The sequence below is a fragment of the Hirundo rustica genome, chromosome 7, assembly GCF_015227805.2.
Source record: "Hirundo rustica isolate bHirRus1 chromosome 7, bHirRus1.pri.v3, whole genome shotgun sequence".
NCBI lineage: Eukaryota > Metazoa > Chordata > Aves > Passeriformes > Hirundinidae > Hirundo > Hirundo rustica.
Window position 1 is genome coordinate 26,357,693 of NC_053456.1, and position 27,991 is coordinate 26,385,683.

A 27,991-nucleotide genomic window follows, 5' to 3' on the forward strand; every position below is an offset into this window, starting at 1 on the left:
TAGCTTGAAGTGACAATTTTTTATTTTAGGCAAAAACAAAAAATAAAAGGCCAAAAACATTCCGCTATTGCAGTTTGTAAAATTTTCACTGTTTTCAGTAGAAACAGTTCACAAATCAGAACGCAATATTCAAATAACATTGTGCAAAATTGTACTGGCATAACTACACATAGCAAAAAGACTAGTGTAAATCAAGAATTCCATTGAAATTAGTTGAGCTGCTCCAGTTTTACAACAGTGTACATCACCTCAGAATAGGCCCTTTTTTGCAGAACATCCCTGGAATTCCTCTTGCTTACAAAAAATGCTTTACATGCAACAAATAACCTATCAGTACAACATAAGCAAGAACATCTCCACAAGTTATCACAGTGTAACAGAGGAAAACATGTCAGCCAATTTCATACAAAGGCAAATCTAATGGCAGTTTTGAACATTCCTTGACTGCTACCCTCAAAAATTGCACATTTCAATATCCAAAATAATTTAGAATGAAGCCAAGCTATGTTCTTAACTATCAGTACATTGACAATTAGGATGGATGATGTGTTGTTCAGAAGGGGGTCGTTTTCTTTTTTAAACTTGGTAAATTTTCCAAAGAGAGTTGTATCAGAAGTTTGTGTAATAAATGCTAATTTGCAGTGTTATCAGGCTAAGTCTTCTTCTCCTATTCAGATAGACCTGTCAACACTACAGAAGTCTCTGTAGTCAAATACAAATCCCAGTGAAGAACTATTAAACAAAGACCATACTTTAAACATTTACTGATGACATGCAATGAAACCAAGCAAGCAGTAACAGGACTCCATTTATGTTTGGAGCATTCAGAGAGACTGTGAGGCTCAGCTGGGGTACAGGACTGGAATTTCACAGAACACTTGGGAATAGTTAACATTCTCTCCCCACTTGACAAGCAAAGTAACAGTTTCCAAACAATGCATCTAAGTAATTCTTTGTATAAACAGAGCGCTGAGAGCGGAACTGATTTTCAGAGTTGCTGAACACTCACAAGCTCACATCAAGAAAGTACACAGGTACATCCTGCAGTGATTGGTCACTTTGTTTTCCTGTATACCCATATTCAGAAAAACAATTCTATAACAACTCTGATCCCAGTAAAACCAATCATTCCCCAGTGCTTTTCACCTCCCCAGGTTATGAAGGGCTTACCCTCTATTGGCCTTCCTAAGAGCAAACACTTTTGGTGTAACATATATCAACCTGGCTCGGGTCTAAGTCATCTGATGAGGAGCACACACCTGAACTATGGAATTATATGGAGAAAGCACAGTCCTGATGTTCTCAAGTGCTTGGGTGCTTTTATTTCCTTTTTGCAGGTTATATTAATCTCATGTGGATGAGTAAGAACAACACACAGGTGTTGCTTTGGAAATGCATGTAAGTGTGCATCAGTTCTGGAAGAGAACAGCTCTGCAAGCCTGTACATAGGAAAAAAATAATAAAAGGGTCTCAAAAATACCAGCTCTGCCTCCAACCACATGGATAAAAGCAGCAGACCTATCCAGACTGTATGTGTGCATGCACACAATAAATCAACTGGAAATCAAGATACCCAAGAAGTCACCCTGCAGGAATAATCTCTGTAACTGCAGATCTCTGGTGACTTCCTACACATCCTCCTTTGCCCTCTCAGCTTCATGGAGAAGCTGTCAAGTACTCACCAAGGAAACATTTAGCAAGGAAATATGGACATCACTGGCACTGAGTTTCTGTGAAGACATCAGTCACCATTTTAGAGAAGGCAGGGAGAGAGAACAGATAATACTTCAGCAAGGAATTACTGTGGTACTGCTGAATTCTCTTAATAAGAAACAAGAAGTTCGGCCTGAGGCAGAGGAAAGGTTAATGGATATGACTTTGTTTCCTTCTTCCCAAAAAGCTCAGTCTCAGTGTTTTTCAACAGTCTCAGACTCTGAATTCCAGGAAATTGTATTTTAGAACAAATCAAAAAATAGCCCTGAGACTAAACATACTTTATAAGAGCTGCTATTGCTTTTGTAAGTCAAACACAGCAATCATTTACTTCCACAGTAAGCAATATTCAATTTTCACTCCCTTTTTACCTCTCTTGGGATATGCATCTGAAACCAAGAATTTCTTTCCAAGATATATGTACTTAAGCACTGTCTGTTACTTTTCCAAGTACTTAAATACTACAGGATTATGGCACCAAGCAAGGAAAGAATAGCTGATGCAGGTCAAACTTTACCAAAGGAGCTCTTTCCCTGTGCCTTGAGTTTTTGAAAAAACAATTCTAATAATCACAACTGTCACCATGGACTTCATTACAATGAACTCCTTCCTTGTGACTTAAGCAGAATTTACAACTGGAGTAACATCTTTTAGTGTATCTCAAAATCAACTGCCAGTGTTATTGAACACAACCAGCCTTTAAGTGTGGCTAGAAGTGTAGAACACCAAGAAAACAAGAATATCAAATGTGTCAAGTTGTGCATAAAAATAGTCCTTTACTTTTTTCTTAAGCTACAAAGTAGGCAATCAAGGAACTGACTAGGTCTATGCATAGTTAGGATTTTAAGTAAGCCAAAAGAATTTGAACTTTTTCAGTAAAACTGTGCTTGTGTAATGCACAGGTCAGCTCCCCCCAAAAATGAACATTCCACTCTATACATAAAAGAATTTTTTAAAAGCGCCATGAACTCTCAGAGCTATTTCCGAATTGATTCAAATACTTTAGCTAACAGCTATGCTATGGCACAGGACAGCACATAAAAAATTTAAGGCTAATTTTTGTCTGCACACATGAAAGCTGGTCTCAGAACAAGAGCTGTCATATTTTCTTAACTCTGAGTCTTTAGTGTGGATTCATAATAAACTTGAGCTGCCACAGCAATAGTAGAGTTGTCCTGCATATAAAAAAGACTGAACGTTGTCCTGAATGCAGCTTTTTTTATAAAAAGCAAAAACTTCACACATTTACATTTGGTTTTTATCAGAGCAGCTCACTAATTTGTACAGTACATTGTCCAATAACATACAAGGTAAACTACCAGAGATACTCAAAGTACTACAACAACAGGTGCAAAAGAAAGTCCTACGTAAGAAAGCCCACTGCTGTTTGGGAGAGTCACACTGTGATGAAAACAAACATCAGAATGCATTTTGGTGAAGTCAGTTAAGTGTCAAGGCTGTAATAAAGGCTATTTGTTAACTTTAGCCCTTCTTCATGGTTCTTAACCATTCAGTTAAGATCTCCAAATAAAGCACTAGGCAGTTTGGCAACAATGAAGTTCTTTACGTGCTACTGTTACAGAAATAGAAAACAGACTTAAAAGCACTTCCTTCACCTGAATATGATCTGGATTCAGTCACACCAGGTTTAAACAAACCTATCTAAAGCAGTAAATTTTAGACTTCAAATTGCACTGTAGTGTTTCAGAAGAAACAGATTAAATCCACAAAGCCTAGAAAAGAACTATTAACTGGTGAAATTACACAAGTTTGATGCACAAAGCTGCTTATTTTTAAAGCTCTGTTCCCTCAACAACTCCAGGCGACTGTCAATGTCGATGCAAATCAAAACTGTTATTTCAAAACAATTCTGTCTATTTTCATGGGAAGATAGATAGATAGAAAACCAAATTAGGTTTTTTTGCTAATTTAAGAGGTGAAATACTTTCATATTTCTGGGTACAATTTTAATTTACTGATTTTTTTGCATAACATTTAAAAAATACTATAAATAGAGAACTTGCACATTCTAATATGATTTACATTTACTTGCTTCATAGTTACTAATACAGGATTTAAAGGAACAGCAAATACGCACCAAAATTATGATTATTATCTGCACATATGTGCAGGTGATTTTTTTTCTCTTAGACAAAATGTTTGCAAGCAAATGCATCATATTAAGCACTGAACAAGACTGTTTGCAGTGTCATCTTTAAACAGTTGCCATTATGAGGAGACCTGAGAATACGACTGATCCATGTAGGCTACGTAGATGGAAGTTGTGTATATGCAAGCCAGTGAGACCTGTTTGCGTGTAACAGACCAATATTCAGACCCAGACACTGCCCACAATGACACCTACTTCGAAAATTACTGAGTCAAACTCTGTTGAAGAGGTACAAGATCAACTTGTTTTGTAAGTGACTGTGACACTGGTCTTCAGGTCATTGCAGTTTTCTGCACATCTATAATTGTATTAACTCAAACCCAAGTAATGCACTCCAGGAACACATGAGAAATCTCAGCGAAGTTCCCGAACGGTTTCTTTTCACAGTTGCCTTTCCCTCCCATTTTTGCCTTCTATTGTAATTTCAAAGCAACCATTAACTGCAACATTATCAGGACAAACCAAGTATCAAAAGAATCCTCAGTTTTACATGCCAGCCTAAGCTGCTAGTCAAAAAGAGAGAACGTATCTGCTGCTGTAAACTTCTGCATAACAGATATCATGCCTGACAAACCACCACCTTCAATGCACACACAAACACCACTATGACAAAAGGGAGGAAACCATGCACAGGTATTTCAGTATTATGTGGCCAGGGTCTATAATACAGTGATGAGTCACGTCAGAGCAAATTTGTACCAAGAGTGATTAATGATTCAGGCTGACTCTTAAGGACCTAAGCAAGCCTGTAAGAGCCAAGTATTTTCTGGAAGAAAGAATACTGTGTAAGAGGATAGAATGTTTTTTCCCTACATCTGCACAAAAATTTTATGAACAAATAGAACAATACCAGGGCAAGTGCTCTAAAATGCAATTTTCCAGCCAATAAACCAAGTAGGAATTCTGTGAAGGAAGGAGTTTTAAGAATGTGACTTACCAGAAGCACAAATTTCTGATATTAAAAAAAAAAGTACACTATATACTAACACTGTTTTTGCATATTCTTCTGTTTTAAAAGTTTCAAACATATTAACTTGTCTTGCTTTGTTTAGGTCTGAGGCTGTTCAGCAAGGTCACATAATTTGAGACTGCTGTAATAGTTCAGCAATCCTTTGGTCCCATCAGCTGTAAGCCAGCCAAGTACAAAAGAATCTTCCCTACCAAAAGAGAAAAGAAAAACCAACAAAACAAACCAAAAAAAAGGGTAGGGGGATCATCAGCAGGAAAGACCATCTGCTACAAACCAGAAAAGGCAAAATTTTGTTACAAAATACACATTTTCATACAAAAGACATCTTGCAAAACCATCTGACTGCCCCTCCCTCTGAAGATTACAATGGTAAATGGGATCAGCTGGCTGGTCTTGAGATTTGTTTTAAGGGGGAAAGAAAAATCAGAGGACACACCATCATAACAACTGGTCCTTTAAATGGCAAAGGAATATGAGAGTCTGTTTTCACCAGTGTTTAAAAAAAGCAGGAGAGAAACAGAACCAGAGTCTTCAAAAGCAGAAAGTACAACAGCGTATCAGCTGCTGCATCCTCCTGAACTTCTCAATGTGCTACCAAACTGTCAATTATACAAACAGTTCGATTATGGCAGTGCCATAAATTATTAAAACAATGCGTATGTGTGTGATCAGAAAGGTCCGGTCAACCGGTTCCATTTTCTTCCCCAGTAGTTGCCCAGAAAAATGTCAAGACAATCTAAATTATTCTTCAGCTTCCTCAATACATCCTGACTGCTGGAGCAGAGAGGTCTGTGGTATTACTGTACTCGTTCCGCGAGAGATCCTGTCTTGATCTGTGCTTGTAGTCAAGGCGGCCATAGAAATGGGCTGTAACAAACCAGGCGTCATGCTGGAGGAGACAGTCAGGCTGTGCGTAGTGCCCTTAAGTGTGAGATCCTGTGTGGGAAGAAGTGGCTTGAGGATGCTGACAAGACAGAAAGCAGAGCCACTTTTCGGAATGAAATTCACTTTGTTCTTGTCAGGGCAATAGAAGGCTGGAATTTCATGCAATGGCTTTGGCCTAGAAATAAAATACACACAATAGTTTCATGGAACAATCAAATTCTGCCAATGGCAGGGATGTATTGCTGAACACATCACCAGAAACAAGCTGAGGTTTCAATCTGAAGTATTTCAGCTACTCAATAATGCCTTAATGACACTCACAGCACACAGCAAATGACAAGACGGTTTAAACCGCTTGTTTACACGTGCTGCAAGGCAACAGCAAGTTCTTAGGGCAGGCTGTTTCCAAACCTAAGGAACCCAACCAACTTCATGCTTGATCACATGCCCTATCCATGAATTAGCACATTCATTATATGAGAAAGTATTTTCAATTGTGTTCTTTGGAAACTTTCACAACCCAATCAGTTCTGCCCCACATACCGACACTATTTATACAGCAAGCCATGTGAAAGAAAGCTGGCATAGCAATGATCCTAATACTGCATATCTCAAAGGGGTTCATGATCATCGGGGATCCCCTTTTCTATACTTCTGCCTTCTTTGCATGTTCACATGAGAGTGCCCTGACTCTCCACAGAAGATGACCCCAATCTTACTAAAAAATTCCATGCAGAGAGTAAAGCCTAGTTTTCATGATCAAATACCTATAACATGGGAAGGAAGTGTGGAACACATATTTAGGTCTTGACTTGCAGTTTTGCTATCTCAGCAAAAAATTCAGCCCAAGACATGTTCTAAAAAAACCCCAGAGCTCGAATGGAAATCATGGACAGCTTAGGAATGCCTTCTGTGTTCACTTCAGTGTTCTAATGATGCAATGTAAATCTACTTACAGTGGCCAAAAGTTTACTTCAAGATGGAACTACAGAGATCTGCTCTAAAGTCTCTCTTTTACTGCTTGAAAACAGCCATCAGAAATTTTTATTCACTTTTTGTTGTTGTCAGCACTGTCCTTTAGCCTATAACATCTCCCTCCCCTCCCTGTGTTTGTAAAAGAGACATGTTCACTTCTGTCTTTGTTTTACTAAGCCAAGCAAGCCAATTTTCCAGCATATTCTTGTAGAGATATTTTACTCTGAAAAGTAAATCTGTTCATGAAATAGGGTACATTTTCATGCTAGCTGATTCCCCCAAATGTGCAGAAAATTCAACCCCACTTGTAATTTTTTTTTTTCCCCAAAGAAAATCCTGTATAGGATTTTCAAAAAGGAACTATGTTAAACAAAGGCTGAGCTTTAAATAAGTGCACTCATGCAGACACATGGAATTCAAGTAACAGACGTGAAAAGATTTTTTTTTAATGAGACTGCAGTGTCTGAGGACTGCCATAGCAAGGTAGAAACCTGTGTAGAAGCCTGTTTCACTCTACAGCCCAATAGTCCTACAGTTACACAGAGAGGACTTCCAAGAAGAAATGCAAATAGAAGTCAAACTGCAATAGAGTATGTTCCTGTAGCAAGTGACTAATTACCTGTTGGCTACACAGTTTACGCACACTAAAATAGAGACAGGTAACTTCAGTTACTGCAACCCTTCCCACATTGCTATGGGACCGGCTGTAGAGACCTCTCAAAATCCATTTGCACAGGTCAGCCAAGCTAATTATTTTTTAACTAACATTTATACTAGATGGCATTCTTGAGGTAATATATAGGCATAAGAGAGTTGTAATCTATCTACACTCCTTGTGTGACAAGATGCAATTTTTAACTGTAGGTTAAGATTCTTGCATACAAGTGACATGAGGGTATAAAAACTCCTCTGAAATAATAATAAAACACAACCTCCCATAATATTCCCAAATGACAAAAGTTGGCTTTTTCAGAATAATCCAAGCATGAAATACTCAAGGTCAAGTTCACTCCTCTGTCACTAGAAGTTTCATGACTACTTTGATTTAGCTGAAAAGAATATGGTCTTCAGAGTCTAGATCAGTGGATGTGCCTGTCAAGCTGTAACATACATTAGCAGATGCACCTGCACTACAGGCTGTTATTACCTCTCTCCCTGTTTGATTATTTGAGTTTTTTCCCCACTATCTGCCAGGTAAGAGACCCCTCTCAAATTATGCTGGTTTTTAAAAAACACAACTCAAGATTTTAACACTACATACAGATATGCCAGTATAAAGTCACACCAAAAAAAAGAGATCAGGCTGTTAGCATGGCTTTAGCAACTGCACTAATAACTTCTATCTGACACAAAATCAATAAAGCAATATTTAATCTAATGGTTAGATGTTATTTCTTATGCAGCAAAAATCAACTTACAAGTTTTCCTCAAAGACTTTCACCTTTTCACAGCCCTCAGGAGGTTCACGCTTGAACATGTAGCTGTTGTTGGGTTTTGGCGAGGTAGCGTATTTTGGCAAGGGAGAATTATTCCCATTTTCTGCAGGAACAGAGTTTCTCATTACTGAAATGTGACACACTATAAAAAAACCACAAGAGCTACCTTTAAATGCCCCCTGAATTTAAAGCCACTTCCTTACCAATGTTATGAAATTAAAAAATATTTTCAATTGCCTTCAAAGCCTTAATTTGCAAATAAATTTTCTTATCTCAATCCCTTTCCTTCTTTATATTTCTCCTTACAACATTTTCAGGCAATCTCTGATCATTCCTGAATATTCTCAATTTCTAACTGCAAACCTAAATTTATGGCTCTGTGCTGTCACCACTTACCCAAAATAAATGGGCAGGAGCCATATTCTTAGAAAAACAGAACAGGTTTATGTTGAATTATAAAATTCTCCTAGGATCTCTCAAAAGATTTCAGATAAAGAAAGAATAATTAAATAAACCCTAAACACTTAAACTGCTATGGGTATGTGTATGTGTATGAAATGCTATAAGGTTGCAGATTTTGGTCAAGATCATTAAAAAAAACCCTGACACAAGCAACAGGACTACTGTGCTGCTTCACCCGATACTGTATATTTTTGCTTCTTCAACCTGCTTAAAATACTTGAAGAATCTATTACCTAAAAGAAAAGCTTTTTGTGAAGCACATTTCTCAGTCATATCTATGCAGCTTTAATTAATATGTGCACACACAGTATTTAGAGCAATTTGGAAAAAAAACAGATCACATACAAAACCCCCCACATTCTACCACTTCTCCACAGATGCCGGGAACAAACCTCTTTTACTTAAGTTGTTATGTGCATCGCATAAGTTTGATATTGTTGAACTTTTAAAGTGACAAAGTACCTTTATCTCTGGAATCACCAAGGAGATCATCTGCAGAACATGGGCTTTCCTCACTGCCTTCATTACAGATGGTAAGAAATGAGGTTGGAGATACTGACTGGGAGCGGCTGCTGTTGTTACTGCCCTTGTCTGCTCCACCGGGTGTCTGGGTATCAATGCTGCGAGTGCTGCTGCTGCGCTGCACCAACGGAGGTGGGGCACGGTGCCCATCTGGAATATCCTGAGGCTGTTCAAAGTTAAAGGTATCAGACAGCTGCTCTTGTCTGGGTGGCAATTTCTTTACATCCAGTAATGGTGAAAGTCTTTTGGGGTTTTATAAAACTATTTGAGGTAGAAAATTCTATTTGTTACATGCAATTCTAAAAGAAACTAAAATGTCAGGTTCAGAAACTAAGGGCAACAGTTTTCAAGATTTCACATCATCACAGGATTGCTGTGGCTGGAAGGAACCTGTTAAGATTATCAAGTTTAACGTCTCTGCTCAAGCAGACTCAGGTAGAACAGCGTGTCCAGGACTCTGTCAACTCAATGTTTCCACAGTTTCTCTGGGCAACTTGCTCTGGGTTTTGCACACTCTCACACAAAAAAAAAACCCACCCCAAAACCTAGCATTTTAAAATTTATGCCCACTGCCCCTTGCCCCATCACTGGGCACCACTGAGAAGAGACCAGCTCCCTCCATTTCTGCATACAAGATATTTATGCACTTTGATAAGATCCACAGAGCTGTCTCTCCTCAAGGCTGAACACTTCCATCTCTCTCAGCTTCTCTTCATATCAAAGACATTCTGGTTCCTTAATCATCTTCACAGCCTGTATTTCTAATACCTTATTATTAAATCCACCATTAAATACCATCAAAATAGAATGAAGATTAAAAATGGGCAAACTATGGTTCACCTAGGATGAAGAGAGTTCAGCATGGGCAAAAAAGAGTTATTACAAAAAACTCTCAAAACAGACATTTTGCTTTTCCCCATTTCACTGAGATTTCTTATTATGAGGAAAAGGTTCAGATTCAAGCTTTAACTCTTTCATTCCTTTTGCTTTCCAAGAGACTTTTCAACTAACTTTATTAAAGAAAATAATAAATACAAACATAAATTTAAAAATTTCAGACAAATTTAATTCAAAAATGGTGCAAAATAAAGTTCATGACTTGATCTCAAAGCAAAACCAAAATAATTATATACAGCAAATGGTGGCAGATACATACAACAAGTTGCTCCTCTTTGTCTCCTGTCTCCTTAATTATTATCTCAATCTCTTGATTCAATCCTTCTACACTGTTTCGGAATCGTGACCCTGTTGATTTGGTAATAGGTATCACAGGAACGAGAGCACTCTTTGGGATGGGAGCCTAAAGAACCAGAGACAATAAGAAAACAAGGTAGATTTATTTACAAAACAAAGTTACTATTTCTACCCAAAAGTGACCCTTGAAACAGAACACATCTACACCTCACTACCAAGGATTTACACAAAATCATAATGATTGTGTTCAAATGGATGCTTGAACTGAAGACAGACACCCTGAATTTTGTTTCAAATCCAATTTCTAGCAGGAAAAGCTATATAAACTAGTCTCAAAGTCTCCCCTGATATGGTCTACCTCTACCTTGACATAGCTTTACATGTGAAAATGAAACAGTAAACATTTAAATGTAAGTAATTTTGAAGTCTTTAAAATATATTCACATTTCTCCTAAAACGAGCTATACCACAGTGTCACATCACTCATTGTTAGACTGTCACCTCATTAAAATTATATTCTAATGGAAATCTGTGGCCACCTGTAATAACATGACACACGCAGAAGGAAAATTATTCCACAAATGCAAGATTGCAGTATGTCAAAAATTAAGGCAAATGTATTAACAGTATTAAGACAGAATAAAAGGTCAACAAAACAACTTAGGGAGAATAAAATCCCAAACTCAAATGTTAATATTTAGTTGCTTCAGAATGAACATTAACAGTTTAAAAATCCAATGTTTCAAAATAAGCACAAAAACTTCATTCTCAGAAAACACGTTACGGAAATTTCCCAAAGCTCCCTTTGGCACACCACGACTTCTTGAGATTTCCCAGTCTCTCCATTAGCAACTGTCCTCCTGTTAAAAAGGTCCCCCTACCAGAAGATTAGAAGATTCTGCACTCATTAAGCAGGGATACCCTACAGGTAATGTAAGACTCCCTGCAAACATTTAGTTCAACTCGAGTAACAGCACAACACGCTTAAGTCACAGCAGAATTCCCAAGTAAAATTCCTGGACTCTATGGCCTAGTGTGCCATGCCTGAGGACAACTCCTCTACTGACTGAAGGACCAGCATTATCTGGTCTTCAAAGTGCATTTTTGTGAGGGGGTTTCATTTTAATTTTTCCTTTTAGTAACAAGACTGCATAGACAGACACCAAAGCATTTTAATTTCCTGTGTACATTCTCAAAAACCATACAAAGCTTGTCTGGCAGAAAATCTACCTCAGAAAAATTAATGTAAACAGGATATTTTAAGCACAGTTCCTAACAGAGACTTCTTGTCACAATCACAAATCTCTACAGCAGCAAAACTCATGAATTATATTGCTTCTGCTTTCCTGAATCATTAGGTTAGCCATAAAAAACCCCCCAAAACCAAACAACTCAAAAAAGACTTGCACAAGAACTACAAAAGCTTCTGTTCAGGAAATGCTTGTCACTCTGTTTCTGTCAGCAAAAATGAAACATTCTCATAGTGGCCAAACTTGTAAAGAGTCTCCAAAGTCTTGCCTGAAGATGAAAAAAGCACTGGAGAAAAGCACAAAAAAGTCTGAGAAAGCAACCCTGCTAATTCCAAGCAAGGCCTTGGCTCAACAATCGAATAAACTAATACAGGTTGATTTTCAGCCACAATACAGATATATTAGCACAGGTTCAGGCACTAAAGGCTGTTTATGCACCCATAAACATTATTCAGTATATGCATTCTTAGGACAAACTGAGCTTGTTAAAAAGCGGAACACAAGTATGCTTTAAGATTCCAGCAGCCATTAACAAAATGTGGGAATTCTTCACCTTTAAATGTGATTGCCTACCACAACAATTCTTACGTTCATGCTACTATTTGAAGAGCTCAAAATAGATTCAGCAGAGTTCAATATAGTGAAGTACAGCTTGTTTCATTTCAAGACAAATAATATTATGTACATGATTGAGGATTATTTCTTAGCTCAGGGTGTCAGAGGGTGGAAAAGGAAGGAGGTATCGTGATATGGAAAATCAGCCTCAAAACAAGAAACTTTTTATTAGAAATACTGAACATGCAGGAATAGGCTACCAACCTTTACCTGGGAACACTTACCACGAGGCAAGGTGCCAAGCACAGGATAATAATTACTGTGCTCACACAGTAACACATGGGCACAGTTTTCAGTTCTGAAGCTTACAGGTACAGCATAAACTCACAAGGCAGGATAAAGGGAGGATGACAAATCTAAATTGTTTACAGGCATTTCAGGAAAAATGCTCTAAGCTTCTTCAAGCTAGGAATGTGAAAAAAATATTTCTAAATATTCTAATTACTAAATTCTGGTTTCCACACAGTCCTTCCCACAAATCCTGAAGGAATATAGCTGCTGCCAGAAATTCTAGTTTAGCAGTTCTAAAAAAAAAAAAAAAAAAAAAAAAAAAGAGAAAATCCAGGAACTTTGCCCTTGATGACTACAGTTACAGATTTTCACTCTGAGTTAAAAAACAGCTGCTAAATGTCATTAATCTAAACTCTTCTCTTACTCTTTGAATCCTTCTTTAACATCTTTCCTTCGCAAGTAGCTTGACACAGCTGGCACAAAATTCACCACGAAAAACAATGTTTTGTTTTGTAACACTGTCCTGGAAAAGCTGCTTTGCTTCAATTTACATTTTATAGTCTGTTTCACAAGCCCAAAAACGAATTATTTCATTGCACAATATTTTATTCACAAACCATAAAATTTGGCAGAACGTAAAGACATCCATGCCAGAAACAAAATAATAAAATAATTATGATATTTTAAAAGTTATGTATATAATTTGGGGAGGTATTTTTCAGAATAGCCGCATCACTTCATTTTTGAAATTAAAACACTCAAAGATCATCCGTACTTAAGTGGCAATACCTTAGCATTCAGAAACCCGCAGGTTTGTAGAACGCCACGCAAACCTATTAAAATGTGTGTAATTCTCCAGTGTACTAAAGAGCCTACATGGAAAGTTCCTCAGTATACTTTTTGGTTGAAAACATCCACCCGCTCTACAAAGTCAGATGAAACACCTTAGCTGATCTGTCTTTTGCTTTGTTTTCTTTTTTTTTTTAAACCAATAGTTTGACACATTTTATATGTTGATTTTCATGAACTTTCTCAAAACCCCCTAGAAAGGGATTGGGCATTCTTGATTTCGGACTGTTCTGACTCGAGCAGACAGTAAAATCAGCAGCACTGTACACTGCAGCAACACTTCAATAATCCCTAAATTGCTATGTCAAAAAATGTAATTCTAAAAAAAAAATCCTAAATATTTCCAGTAGCAGAGAATTCAAACTACTGACAAACTGAATTCAAGAGGCACGCAAATCCTGAAAAGTCATAATTCCTAATTAAATGTCCTACAGCAGAGCTAAGAAGTTAGAGTCTGACACAAAAGGTGCTAATGATTTTTATACAAAGTAGGAGTCAAGAAGAACAGAGCAGAAGAAATTCAAAATACTCTTTTTTCTTATTTTCATTCTTGAAGTAGAACACATTCACTCAGACACTTGACTTTGAAAGAAAGAATGAAAGAACCTGGCCAAAATTATTTCCAGAAGGATGGAATGATAGAAATGAAAATTTTCATTAACTGTTGTCAGATTGTATTTACTGGAACAATTAATGGCATTTCAGGAGTAATTTGGAATATGATTAGATTTTTCACAGCTGAAGTACTTTCTCAATGCACAACACGGACAGCTTCCTAGTTTCTTTCAACTACATTGCCTAGCCAAGGCTATTGTGAGGGATTTGTTCTTTTTGTAACTGTTAAAGAAATAGTGTGTATCAAATGTACATTCATGAGATATCAGTAGGGAGAGGAAAAAAAGTTTCCTTCTGAAAAAAATGACCGAACTTTGCTATTGGTTTTCTCAAAGTTACTCAACAAAAACACACTTGAAAAAGGATCTGTGTTTCTAAAAGCCGATAATTTTTTTCCACCTGTTATCAATTGAGCTAAAAATAGTACACCTCTGTCAACCTGACCTCATTAGAAGTCTTGAAATAAAACTGAAACTGCACACAGAACATGTGGTGGCCTAACCATTATAATTTTTGCAGAAGGGATTATTATTTTAAGTCTCAAGGCATGATAAATGAAAGGGAAAAAAGAAGATAAAATCTTTCAAAGGCTGAATGAAGTTATGAAGTGTGTAAACACTTAAATAAATAATTCCATGGAGCAATCTTTTGTCAGGTAAGCTCATCATAGTATTAGACGAGTGTTTGGCAAGACAACAAAATGTGTTCAGAAGAGCTACCTTTTATCTGAGTATACAGTCTTACCAGCAGTTAGCTCCATGCCATAGTCTACATACAAAGTCATAATTGTTACAGCAACATGTAATGAAGAAGATGGTCTATAGTGTTAGATTAAATTTATCTGTTTTCCTTTTGTGGAACCTGCAGAATGCACTTTAAAAACCATGCTTTAAGGATGTATTTAACTACCTGAAATTATTTGAAAATCGGAGTTCAAAGCCAGCTCACCAAAGCAAACAAAAAGATCTGGGCCCCCATTCACTCAAGTAGCCAAAAGAAAGTGCTCTATTTCGTAGAATTCACCTCTAGCTACAACATATTTAGCAGTCTGTGGCATTTCTAAGTTCCCTCTAAGACAAATCACAACCTTGAAAGGACCTAAAAGTAGTATTAGCTACCCAACAGGGCCAAAAAGCACAGAGCCTTACCTGACTGTGGTTAATGGCTGCATGGTTGCCATGAAAAGGAGACTGTCTTTCCTTGTCTCGATGATGCCTGCTGCTGTGTTTGCTTCTCTGCAGCTGTTGACGCAATTTTGCAATCTAAAAAAGGAAAAATTCACATCAGATTTCAACAGGTGTATTCAGGTACACAGGTAATTTCATCCATTAATTCCACCTTTTAGTTAAAATTATTTACTACATTACATTCATAATTATTGCCAGTGCTAGATTATACTCAAGTCCTTGCAAACCTAGTATGTTAGCTACCAGTTCAGCTGATGCTCAGAAGACGCCTCTGGAGGTCTAGTGAAAAAACTTGAAATACATAAAGTGTGAAAGGAGTGAGATCATTGCTATTATTCCCTTCTTTGATGAAAAAATGTCACCAGCATTGAACACTTTCTTTCCCACACGTTCAGGTTTAAAATATTAATTGACCTGCATTGTTACATTAAATCAATATCAAATGAACAGCCATTTTATATTTTTTACCAAGCCCACCGTCTGTATAATTAAACCAAGTACTAAAATACTCCTGCCTTCCTGAAGCATCATGGTATCAGTGCATACAAAAAAACCCAATTTAATCCAAAGTTATCTAAAGTAATGGCGTTTCTGACCTCCTTGAGTTGCTCATTGCTGCCCCATGATGATGAACGTTTGTGTGAGCTTCTCTTCTTTTCCAAATATTCTTCAGCCCAGGCACTTTCTGTCTGTAGGAAGATTACAGGATTAATTAAAAAAGGTAATTGCTACTTTTTGGCAGAATATTTTGAGACAAATGAGAAAAGAGAACATTTAAGATATGCTAGATTCAGAACTGAAAGTGAACGGTAACCAACTAGAAGCCTTTCTCACACGTAGAGTACAAAAAAGCAGAGCGAAACTATATAAATAAAAAAACCCAAACCCACAACTTTCAGACCCAGTGTAATATAGGGATGTGCTAGTTTCCCTTCCAAATGACTGAGCATAAGGCAGTACTCACAGCCAGATGTACCACAGGCTGCTAGAGAGCTCTGAAGAACCAGCGTGAGGGTGCTGAACTGGGGGGAGATGCTATATTTCATTTCCTGTACAGATGCTGACCTTGTTATTTCTGAAGCATTAGCAAGGCTGGCTTGGAGTAAGTGCTGTGAAAGGCTGCAGCAGCACAGCTTCAAAATCATGTTCTTGCTCTCAAGAATGAGAGAAAGGAAAGCAAAACATAAGCACCACTAGAGCTATAGCAAAGCAGGGAGTAAATTTATTAATGCCTCAAAGGGTTCCAGGTTCACAGTTGTCCCAGGCCAAGCAGAAAGAAACACAGATAATACTAAGCTGGTTTCACTCAACCAACAGAGTGTCAATCACAACCAACATTAGTGTTTAATCAAAAATCTCACAAACATATTGTGGTGAAGGAGTTCTGAGAAATGCAAAGTATCATTAAGACCCACTGTATCTCAGTTAAGAAAATGCAGTGGGGCAAGACTGTGATAATACTGCATGCTTCATGTGCAGTTTGTATTCCCATGTAGCCACCTCCAGGAATGTCTTCAAAAGCAGTGAACTGTAAAGGCTCTAAGACTGACAAGTTGCATCTATCAGAAGTCTCTGAGCAATCACAGGAAATACACCCAATGGAGCAAGGGGAAGAATTTCTGGAAGGATTTCACAGACTGAAAGAGAGAGCAAATTCCTTGAAATTCACTTTTGCCACCACGCAGTTCTGAGCACGCAGTGGTGATCCAGCTAACTTTATTTTTGGATATCTCGCTTTCTCCTGTAGAGAAGAACTTTGTTTGCCTCAAAGTCTTCTCATCTACAGTGTGCTGTGGTTGTTCCTACATGTGAGACTAACAGCTCGCAGAAGCCACATGCTGACCTTTCTTACCCCAGCTGTATCACAGAAACTCAAGTCTTTTGTGATATTAATCCCTCTTTTAGAGAATATGGAGCCTTAACTCCAAATATACAGGTTGCAACCCCACCAGTTTCAGTTACAGACTCAAGTTTCATAAAAATGAAATCTTCATTATCAGTACTTTTTTAATCTTCATCATTCCAAATCAAAAACTAACTAGGATAAATATGAAAAATAAAGTTAATAGGGTTGCTTTGAAATTCCTATTTCACAGCAAAGTCAGAATCCATTACAATCTGTTTTTCTAGAAAAGCACTCACTGATCTTTATCATAAAATAGAATAATTGATAACCCCCATTCCCAAGCACCAATCTTTGTCTAGTCAATTCTCAAATGTCAGTCAGGAGTATCATCCTACCCTCTAGCTCCTGAAACAGTAAATTTTAACTACTAATTCTAGCTTCCCAACTCAGCACAACCATTACACTTGCCTACAGGAGAATAATTAACACTCTAATTAGTCTTTGCCTTTAATTTATATTCAAGACTTTGACTCAAGGTTCAAGAATTATCTAATAAATTAATATCTGGTTCACTATAAAGCATTAAAGTTGCTTTGATGCTTATCCTCAAAACAAGTAGTTAAAAATCTTTTCAAATTCAACTACAGGAAACGTGTACATCAAAACAGAAATGCAATACTATTTTAGCAAGTTTCCTCCTATTTATTCCCCAAATTTTGTTTATAAATACTTACTATCAAGAAATAGACCAAATAACCAATAAGCAAAGTGGGATTTATATTTCTCTAGGTTCTTAAAGTACTACTACTTGCTTATTAGTTGTTACCATGCACAACACCTTTCTAGAATTACAAAGAAATTAGTTTAAGGCTAAATTTATTACAGACAGTAGAATGCTTCAGAAAAAGTCTTAAGAGGCAAAAACTTTCCAATCAAAATGAATTATTTGAGAATTAAAAAATACAAAGTAATTGTCTCATTTTAACTTGTAAGACAAACATTTCATTCAAAGAAAAAAAAGATTATTAACACATGTTTTATAAGCACATAAAACAACACGTGCAGGTATGAATTCTAGCCAGACCCTTGGATGCTCAATAATACACTTATTAATCATCCAACAAATACACCTCATGTACATAATTCAGTCTAGTTTTACAGACAGGTTTCATCAAAATACTCAATTGCAGGAGGAGTCTGATAGAGAAAGAGTCTCTGCATGACCTGGGGGGTCTTACACAGCTCTCAGCTATGACCCGTGGGTATCTCTAGAAGGGCCTGCAAGCTGAAGTGTGCTACTAATTGCTGTCTCTTCCCAGTCTGCTTCCTGAATGACTCCACTCCCTGTGCCATAACTCCACACAACCAAGATACCCCGCTTACTCAACTTGAAAACCTTTTATTACTTTGCAAATACAATTCCTGCCCACTAAAGGCTTGGAATCAGAACACATACATTTCACGTCAGACTTTGTGAAATCTGAAATTAGACACTGGAACCAGAGTATCTCACAAGTGAAACTTCATCCAAATATGACATTTTCAGAAAAGCTGAACAATACAAATGGGCAGCCTGTATTATCTGGGGAAACTAACCATTGTAAGTCACATTTTAAACTTGTCCCTAGCTCCAGTGGCTGCTCTCAGGCCCGCTGGAAGATTAAAACCAGTAATATCTCATCAGTGTCATATCAACATCAGCTTTGGACATACAGATGTATGTCTATAGCCCTAAATATTCTACTGGTTTGATAAATTTTAAATTAGGAAGTGCAAACAGATCATTTTAGTTTTCTCAGAAATATACTACCATAAATCACCACTAAATGTACTTATTCTGCAGAAATATCTAATGCCCTTTACAGTCTTCCCATTAACATTTCAAATACATTTCCTCTACAAAAGTCCCACTACCACAGCAGTTAGATGTGTCAGAATTGGAAGAAAAAGCCAAGAGCAAAACACAAACCAAAAAGGACGATATCTGACTAATACAGATTATAAAAGCCCAACCATGATTCAGATTATATCAAAACTAACCTGAACGAGATCAATTGAACACAGCAAATACTTTGGTAGCGGTACAGAAATACAATTACTTTGAAAAAAGTATTATCCTAAGAAATCGAACACGAAAATAAATTGTTAGGACACCCAGACGGGTTTAGTTCTGCCCTTTAATGATGCCTTTTAATAGCTAGGCACGAACAGCCACTCCTTTGTATATCACATACCTTCCTTCATCCTCCTCCTCTTACTTCAATTTGCTTACTTTTTTCACCCTGTCTTCTAAACATTTTTTCAATTCCTTTTTCTGCAAAGAAAACTTGTTTCTCAGCTGTCCTTTCTTCTTCACGAGCTCCGAATTCCATCTGACCCACATGATCATATTTCCCTGCAAAACACCTTCCTTCTCTACTAATCTGCTCTTTGAATTGTGGTCCTTCCCACAAAAGGCTGTGGATCTCAAAAAGGCCCCACAGTACCACAGCTAACCTCATCTGCTCAACACCCTACACGTCCTTACACACTGAGAACTAAGCGGACACATCTCTTCTACTGTTACCAAACCTAATAGAGGTTCCAACAAGGGTGCCACACATGCTATGAGGTCCTCTTCCAACTGCATTCTGCTTATGTTCTTTGGAATTAGTGGAGACTTGTTGAAACCACGATCCAGGAATAGGGATTTAAAATTGAATACATTTGCCTCTGTCTTTCACTACACGTTAGAGAAAGCCACTGCCAGACTGCACCCACTGAAAAAGAAATGAAACATCAGGATATTTTAAGGAATAATCCATTTTGAACCACTTCTGCATACAGAAGGGATACCATGTAACAACACTCCCTTTAAAGGGGAATGCCACAAACACAGTCAGGTAATGACAATTACAGGTGGCACGGGACTGAACCTTTAAAGTTTGTGAAATTTTGTTAAGTAGTTGATGTTTATTGGCAAGTAATGTATTTTTCTAATACTTTCCAGTTGAGCTAGATTTCAACACCACTCATGGTTCAACGAGGCAGTTCCTCAATGCATATAATTCTATAATTGGTGCATAAAACCCAAGTGAACATTACAGGGCTTTTACAAACAGGATGAAGAACTGGAGACAGACATAAGGACACATCAATAAGTTCTCTGTATGAATCTAAAGTAAACAGTACATAACTCCAGTGCTACCTGGTGCACTGCACCCTGAAAGGACAATAAGAATACAGATGTACAATGCACTAGTGTTTCCCTGAGGCAAGAAGGAAGTGGAACACCTAAAAGAAACTACAGTTCTCAGCCTTGACTTAAAGAATGCAAATAATTCACACATGCAATAGCAAAGGTAGGATTCCTGCAATTTGAAAGTGAATAGGAACGTGTGAGCCAGAAAGCTAAAGTGAACATTTTCAAGGGAAAAGCTCCATACATTTAAATCCTCTCTTCACACTTAAATACAAAAAGACAAAAAACTCTGTCCTACCTGTGTGGCTTTGTCTCGCATACAGGGAGCAGCTTGGCCGTGATTATCCCGAGGCCACTGTCCAGCAAGGTATGGAGCAGCGAGCGTATCCAGTGAAGATGTCCGGCGAACAATACTGGAAGGGCTTGATGAAGGTGGTCTTGATTTGTCTGTTAGAGCAAGAACATTTGATCACAACAAAATCAAGAGAGAGAGCGAATCCATTTTAATAGTCTACAAGAAATCATATCAAATTAGAACTATGTTATTAAGTGCACAACAAGGTAGTTTTAATATGGAAATTAAGTTTGCTTTTCCAGGCTCTATTCTGTTTGAATAAGCTTGAAATCTGTTTCTATGGTTTGCTCGAAAATATCCTTATGTCACAAATGTTGCATTAGTGCTTACGCACCACTAATTACTCCTTTGAAAGTCTAATAGTCATTTGTATCTTAAATGATAAAGGTATAGAAGAAATAAAAATAGCTACGTTTATACATAAATAAAGGTTACTGAAGAAAAACTGGGTTGAACTTTTTCAGTTTAATTCTGAGCTTCCAGTTTATCCCACTAGTCCTTCGTTCAGGGGACACTGAAAACCCGCATGTTTTAATCACTCGGCACATGACATATGGCATAACCCTTAGATTCAGAAGTCAACTTTGATAAGGTAATCATTTACATTTTACAACCTAACTGAGACATCTCCCTTTACAGGCTACTTGGTAACTACATTCACATTTGCTTGGAGCTGTATCTTCTGCAACACCTCATCTGTAGTGTATTATTGGCATCCCTCAGAACAATTTAGACACTAAGAGGAATCCTTGCTAAAAAAGGTTAAATACAACGACCATTGGAACTAATATGAGAAGGAAGAACACTTAAAAACAGAAATTTGTATCTATCTCATCTGTCAATGATGTCTTAAGTAAAGAGGCAGTAAAAGACTACACCACAAGCTGTGAGGAACAAACACTGAAGAAAAGTTTCCTCAAAACAGTAACTGAGGTTGGTAAATTTAAGAGATTGATAAGCAGCAAAGACCCAGGGTTTAGATATACATATGTGCTCACACAATTTGAGATGAAAAATGCAAATCCTCAGATCACAATGATCTAAGCATCTCATCTACTCCCAACTAAAAGAATTACAATTATACTTGAAAGAATTGTGCATTAATTTTACCTATAATGAATAGAAATCCTAAAATACATGGCTACAACACAGCAAGCACGATTCAGAAATCAGATGGAAGCTTTATAAAAGGGCACTGGAAAAACTCAGTCATGTGTCCTCTCTTGCTGTGTCTTAGGATGAATTCTGCACTAAAAGTATCAATAGCACAGCAATTTGTATTATACATAAATTCATTTACAGGCAAAGGAAATTGTGCCCGATTAGTGTCTGACTGCTAGTCAGAAAATAAAACCACTGACACTAAAAGTGCAAATTCAATTTCTAAGCTGTTGCAATCTACTAAAAATACGTATGATAAATACTAATAAAACCTGTTAGGTATAGATTTCAGTGGAGTAGACAGAAACTAAGGCTAGTGACATTCTACACTAAATAGCCTCATGCAAATTTATTAGAAATGTACACACTAAAAATGTGGGAAATATTCCAATTCAACTATAAGGAAACAATTAGCACTATAATCAGCCACACTCACACAAAGCAGTGAAGAAACCTCATCTGCTTTACTATTTCTACTAGTCCCAACAATGATACAGCCTTAGCAGATTTGCTCTTGGTGTAGCAGCAAATGTGTTTTGGAGTTTGCACTGAAGACTCCTGTATGAAAGAAATTCTTTTACTACTACTACTACCACATAGCACACTGAAGGGTCTGCTTGTATCAGATCATCTCAAAACAATTCCCTTCGTGTGTACTATAGGACAATGTGGCATGCTAGCACAACATGTCATTCCTTAAAAATTACACTGGCTTCCAAAATTAAATCAAACATGTTATTTGTCTTAGAATGAGCTGCCATATCCTCCCTGTTTGTTTTTCTTCTCAGTTATTATTCTTCCTCTTCAAGAAGCTTCTCTCTTCTTACCAAGGGGAAACAGAAAGGATGTGAAAAAAAATTATAAATCAGGAAGTGTACGTAGTCAGCCACATCATCTGCAAAGCCACTGCAGCAGACAGCTTCAAAACTGAAGAAGCAGAATCTATTACTCTCTCCTCTCCGCAACAAACAAAACAAAAAACAACTGGAAAGACTATTTTGCTGAACAAACAGAAAGAATGAGAACTGAAGAGCCTGTTTACTATTTAAGTTCAAGGGAAGCTGCTCATTTCAAGGCACAAAGCCTGTAAATACTCTCTTTTCCTCTGATTTAAAAACACATTTAAGAAATTCTGTTTTCAAATTACTTATATTTAGATGGGGGAATGATGTTTGGATATGTTTTTACTTTCCCACCATCGCAACCTGTCTTTGTACAAATTGGCAAAGTCTACTACACGATTCTTACTATTTCAAAACATTTCAATGGGAACATATACAATGTTTTCATTGCACTTTCCCCTACAATACTTGAAGCAAGTGTTCAGCTGCTATTTTTCCTTGATGTGACCTACATAACAAGAGATCTGCCTCCATAGAGATAACAGTTACAACAGCTGTGGCTGATGAAAAACAATGGAGCTGTTTCATCAAATAGACGCTTCTTAAATATTAGATCTCTTTTAATTGGCCTGATTATCTCTCTAAACCAAATTTGTGATAAATTTCAACCCCGCTATCCAACCACCTCTAGCATAAATTTATTTGTAAAGTCTTTCCGCAATCTGGTCTCAAAGAAAGCAAAGTCAAAGAGCAAAACCGAAGAGAACATACACAGCACAAATCAATGAAGTCCACAATGTGGGTAAATAACAAACATTGCCATGTCTTCATCAGTCATTGCTGCACAGGTGACCAACAGAAGTCACTACAGGCGACCTGGTATCACCCACGCCTCTTGCAGAGTAAAGGCACCCCCAAAGGCAGCGTTAGTTCGGGCACTGTAACAGTGGGACTGAGGAGCAAAATGAACAAAAATAGATTCTTACCAATAACTAACTGAAATGTATGAAAGAAACTAAAGAAACACCATCTAACATGTACTGTGAGAAAACAAGCAGCAGAAAAGCCTAGGATGGCACTGAACTCACAAAATTCCCTGACAGTTCCACTTGAGGCTTTTTTAATACAAGTGGGCTATCCAAAGTAGTGAGAATGGGTGAGACCCAGCTAGCTCCTCTGGCATCAAAGCACACAGCTGACCTTATTGCTCTGTTTTGGTCAGGCTTTTCCCCAGAAAGGACATTCACAGGATCTCTCCCATACACAGCTGGCACAGCCACCTTTTCCAAAACTACAACTGGTCTCTGGGCCATCACCTACTTTTCATGTTTCATCAAAAGAACTGAACAGACAGCGCACTAAGAACAGACACACCACCCAACTGCATACACTCCCTTTGGAAGAGAATCTTGCTATCATCCTCACATAAATTTAAAGAGAACCATTCACTAGTAATTCAAAGTTGTCCCACTGTAGAAGAATGACTTAGTGGTGTTTTACAAAACCAAACCTCAGAAAGCCCAAGATGTTCAAGCTCCTTACCTCTAGTAAATGAAAGTATTTTTAATACCAATAAGCTTCCCTGAACTGCTGGCCACAAGAAACATACAGTATGATGCTGCAAAAATTAACTCACTTTCTTTACACCTATCTTTTGTTAAACAGCTTAGGTAAGCAGAGCAGGAACATAATGGTACACAAAGCCTTCTCTCTTATCTTACACTGATATATTTCAAAACTACTGCAAAACCTTGGTCATTAAGGTTCACAGGTCTGCAGTTATTATTGTGTCACTCACCAGATTATTAAAATAAGCAAATTCTGTGCTGAAATTTAAGAGTATAATGGAGTTCCATTTCTTCCTCTCTACCTCTAAGGAAAGGTTCACATCTGACTTCTTTTAGATTTCATATGATATTTTCATCATTTCCATTCACACAAGTAGGCATTAATATTACCTTTCCATAGACAAAACAATTAAGTTTTCATTCTAAATAAAACTAGTCAATTTTTCTCCTTAATTTTCAGAATGAATTTACAGTCAACTAGAATATACCAGAAAGTCCAGCACCCAGTAGAGAACTCTCTCACTGCCTCAAGGCACCTGAAAGTAAACAACTGCTACGGCTCTGGTCTTGACCTCCTTGTTTACTCAGCCTGGTACACTGTAACATTCTTGCAGCTGAGCAGTTCCACTCCTCTAAGATGTGTTTTATATAACAAGATCCCATTCAATCTTTACTCAGTGAATAAACCAAGGCAAACCCGATGAAGATAGAGAAATGTGTACGCTCTATCTCAGGTTGCAGCAGTGTACTAGTAGGTCAAAACACCATGGCCTCGAATGGGTGGTTTGCAGACAGGTGAAGAGGCACATGGGAAAACTGAACAAAAACTGGAGATTGCAGGACAGACATTGCAGTGTAGAAATGAGGCCTCAGCAGCGATGGGACGGGTTAACACATTAACAGCCAACTAGAAGATGAATTCTGGGAAATAAGTGCTAGAGACCGCAGAAAGGGAAATAAAAGATGAAAAACAGGTAGTAGCAAGATCTAGGTCCCCGGTCATACTTTGGAAGGAGAGAGAGTGGCAAGAAAAGCATGGAAAATGAGAAGCTGTATGACAGAATCTTCCATTTGTAATTATCCCAGAGTCAACAGAAAATTCAGTTGAGTATTTACAATATTTAATTGCAATTCAGATCAGAAAACAAGGGCTAAAAAACCCACCCAAAAACCACACCCCAAACCCACAAAAGTCACATTTGTAAATTCACAAGTTAGGGTTCCCGAATGTAAAGCAGATTCATGAAAACTAAGTTCAAAACTATTCAACTGTTTCCCAGGAAAGAAAATCTGAAAAACATGAAACTGAGTCTGAACTATACAACTTATATTTAGATACAACCAGTATCTAACCTCAGAAAAAGCTATCATTTGTCTAACCTCAAGGTTCATTTTTATCTACAAAAATACATCTGCAGCTGTAGGAATGAACAAAAGCCATCATTAACTGAAAGCAAGAAACAGAAAAACCCAACTTATTCTACAGCAGATTCTGACCAATACCCTCAAGTGTCCTGTGCATCTGCACAACCATTGCCTCTTTAGCAAAAAAATAAAGTTCCACCACCCTGTTCTCAGCTAACACTGTTTACTCATTTAGATGAAGAAAAAGCCTGAAGTTAACTCAGCCTCTATCAAGCACTGGACTACAGAACAAATGTGTTGGGCAATATTAAAGAGGTTGAGCTTGCATTTGGGGCCAGTACAAGTACTGCTCAGAAACTGGAACATGTGGAAGCAATTAAATGGACACTATTCTCCTGTTTTCACACATCTTGTAAAAAGCCAGTGGAGTTATCTTAACGCAGCAGAGTGATCAAATTACTTGTTTTCTTCTATATGTTAATTCTTCAAAGTACTAAAGAGGCCCGCATGGTTTCAGCAGACTTCTCCACAGTGACTAAAAGACAGTGCAATTTTTCCACCCTAAGTCATCTGACGCATGCCTTTACAAACAGTTTTTGAACCTGGAGCTCAAGGCTAACCACGCTCTTCCTCATTCTCTAGGCCAGCAGATTGCACCTTTGGCAAGAGTTCCAAGAAGTTCACAGAAAGAAGACAGGATTTTGTGATGCATATAAAGTCTCTCAGATTACTGATTAACAAGAATCTCAAATGAAGAATACACACATTCCTCAATCCAAAGCCTTTAATATAATACAGCCTTAATAAAACTCTCATTACTCTTATCTGGAAAGCGGAAAATTTAACTCAGAACCTTATCAGTCCTCTCTTGCACTAGCAGACTACGAAGCACACAGTCATTTTGTACCAACTGGTTATGACTGTCTCATTTGGCAGTGCCATTCCTCAAGAGCCAGGATAGGAAAAAAGAAAAAACCCAATGTGGTAGTCTGGTTACAATCATCGAAAGGGGGAGGAGTATTAGAAGAAGCAGAAATGTTAAAAGGAGGGCTAGTCCTAGATTTTTGCATGTACACCCCTGCACGTTAGTCAACTTTACTCTTTAGATTACCACAGGCAATTTCATGGAAATGAGTAGCTGCAAGCTTTGGTATCTTAAAAGTAACATTTTTTCCTAGATTTGAGGACATGAACACAAAGCCTCAGTGATGCATTTCTGAGTAAACTTTTAACCCAAGAAGAAAAAGGACATACATATGCCAGCCTCTATCATCCTCAACCTGATGGCATATATTACTTACATTCCAGCATTCCCAGTAAGATTTAATTATTGAAAAAATTAAAAGGCAGTTTATTACAAAATATATGCTATCATTAAGCTATTTTCTATCTTCACTGTAGCACAAGTTTGTCACCACTCTCAAGCACACACATCCTCCTGCAGGGTTCATGTTGAAAGCAACTACCAAGACAGATACTGAATACTTTCGTTTTACGGCTATGTGCCATGCCTACAGCACTAGTTAGTTCTTTAATTTCAAGCTTAGTGACACTGGATCGCAACCACATACACCATCTGGCACGAGATGTGCAGAAAGGGGAGATGCGAAGGCTTCACAACAGCCCCCAAACACCAAATTCACCTTAAGTTTGTGCCCAAGCGCCTTAAGTACATCTCCCCTCCTGAATCCCTTTCATCTGCCAGCCCAAGGCAGTACTCGCGGTACTACAGAAGCGGTCACAACCCCCACATGGCACGCTTGGCTCTCTATTCCTCTTCTGAAAGCCAGGGCGCAAGAGAGCAGCAACAAAAGCAACGAGCCCTTCCTCGCACACACACCCGGCAAGCCCTGCCGCCGGCCAGAGAAAGGGCAGGGCGAGCACCAGCCCGGGCACAGCCCTGTCCCTACCTCTGCCCCGGGGCACGGCGCGCTCCAAGGCACCGCCGGCCCCGGCCCTGCACCCCGCGCCTGGCCCGGCCGCCCGGGACGTGCCTGTTGCCGCCGGCCCGGACCCCCCGGCGCTCACCTTTGCAGACGGGGGAGCTGGGACTCTTCCTCTCTGGGGAGCTCCTGCCCGGCTCCGGCGACTGCCGCCGGTGGTGGTGGTGCCGGACCCTGCCCTCCGGCAGCGGAGGCACCGGCGAAGAGCAGGGCGAGGGCCCGCAGCCCGGCGGCGGCGGCGGGGGCGGCGGCGGCAGGTGGTGGTGCCGCGGGGGGCTGCCCCGCGCCCCGCCATGGCCACGCGTGGGGCTGCCCCGCGAGGAAGCGGCGCTGCCGCCGCTCCCCGCTCCCCCCGGCGGGGCCGTGGCGGGGCCGCCGCGCCCGCTGCTGCCGGGGGGCGCCGCGCGTGGGAGCCCCGCTCCCGGGCCGCCACCGCTCCTCGTGGGGCTGCCATGTTGTTGCTGCTGCTGCTGCTTGAGCTGGAAGGGCACCGTGGCCCGCATGGGCTGGAGGCGGCTGCTCGCTCCCGCCGCTCCGCCGCCCGCCGCCGCCGCGCCGCCTCCCCCCACCACGGAGGTGGCGGGGGTCGGGGAGCCGCCGCGCCTCACGCGCTGGTGGGACATTGTCCGTCGGGAGCCGGGGCTCGCGGAAGGCGG

At 38.9% G+C, this 27,991-nt stretch overlaps 1 protein-coding gene across 1 annotated transcript; it reads right to left on the minus strand.

Moving 5' to 3' along the window:
• On the minus strand, nucleotides 1–27,958 carry FAM117B (family with sequence similarity 117 member B). The gene is made up of 8 exons (XM_040070005.1): nucleotides 27,421–27,958; nucleotides 20,400–20,548; nucleotides 15,671–15,763; nucleotides 15,036–15,149; nucleotides 10,290–10,433; nucleotides 9,074–9,299; nucleotides 8,132–8,252; nucleotides 1–5,913 (listed from the first exon to the last, which is right to left on the minus strand). Exons 1-8 carry the CDS (start codon nucleotides 27,956–27,958, stop codon nucleotides 5,595–5,597), a joined length of 1,704 nt encoding a protein of 567 aa, XP_039925939.1. The 3' UTR covers nucleotides 1–5,594.
• Nucleotides 27,959–27,991: the final 33 nt, after the last annotated feature.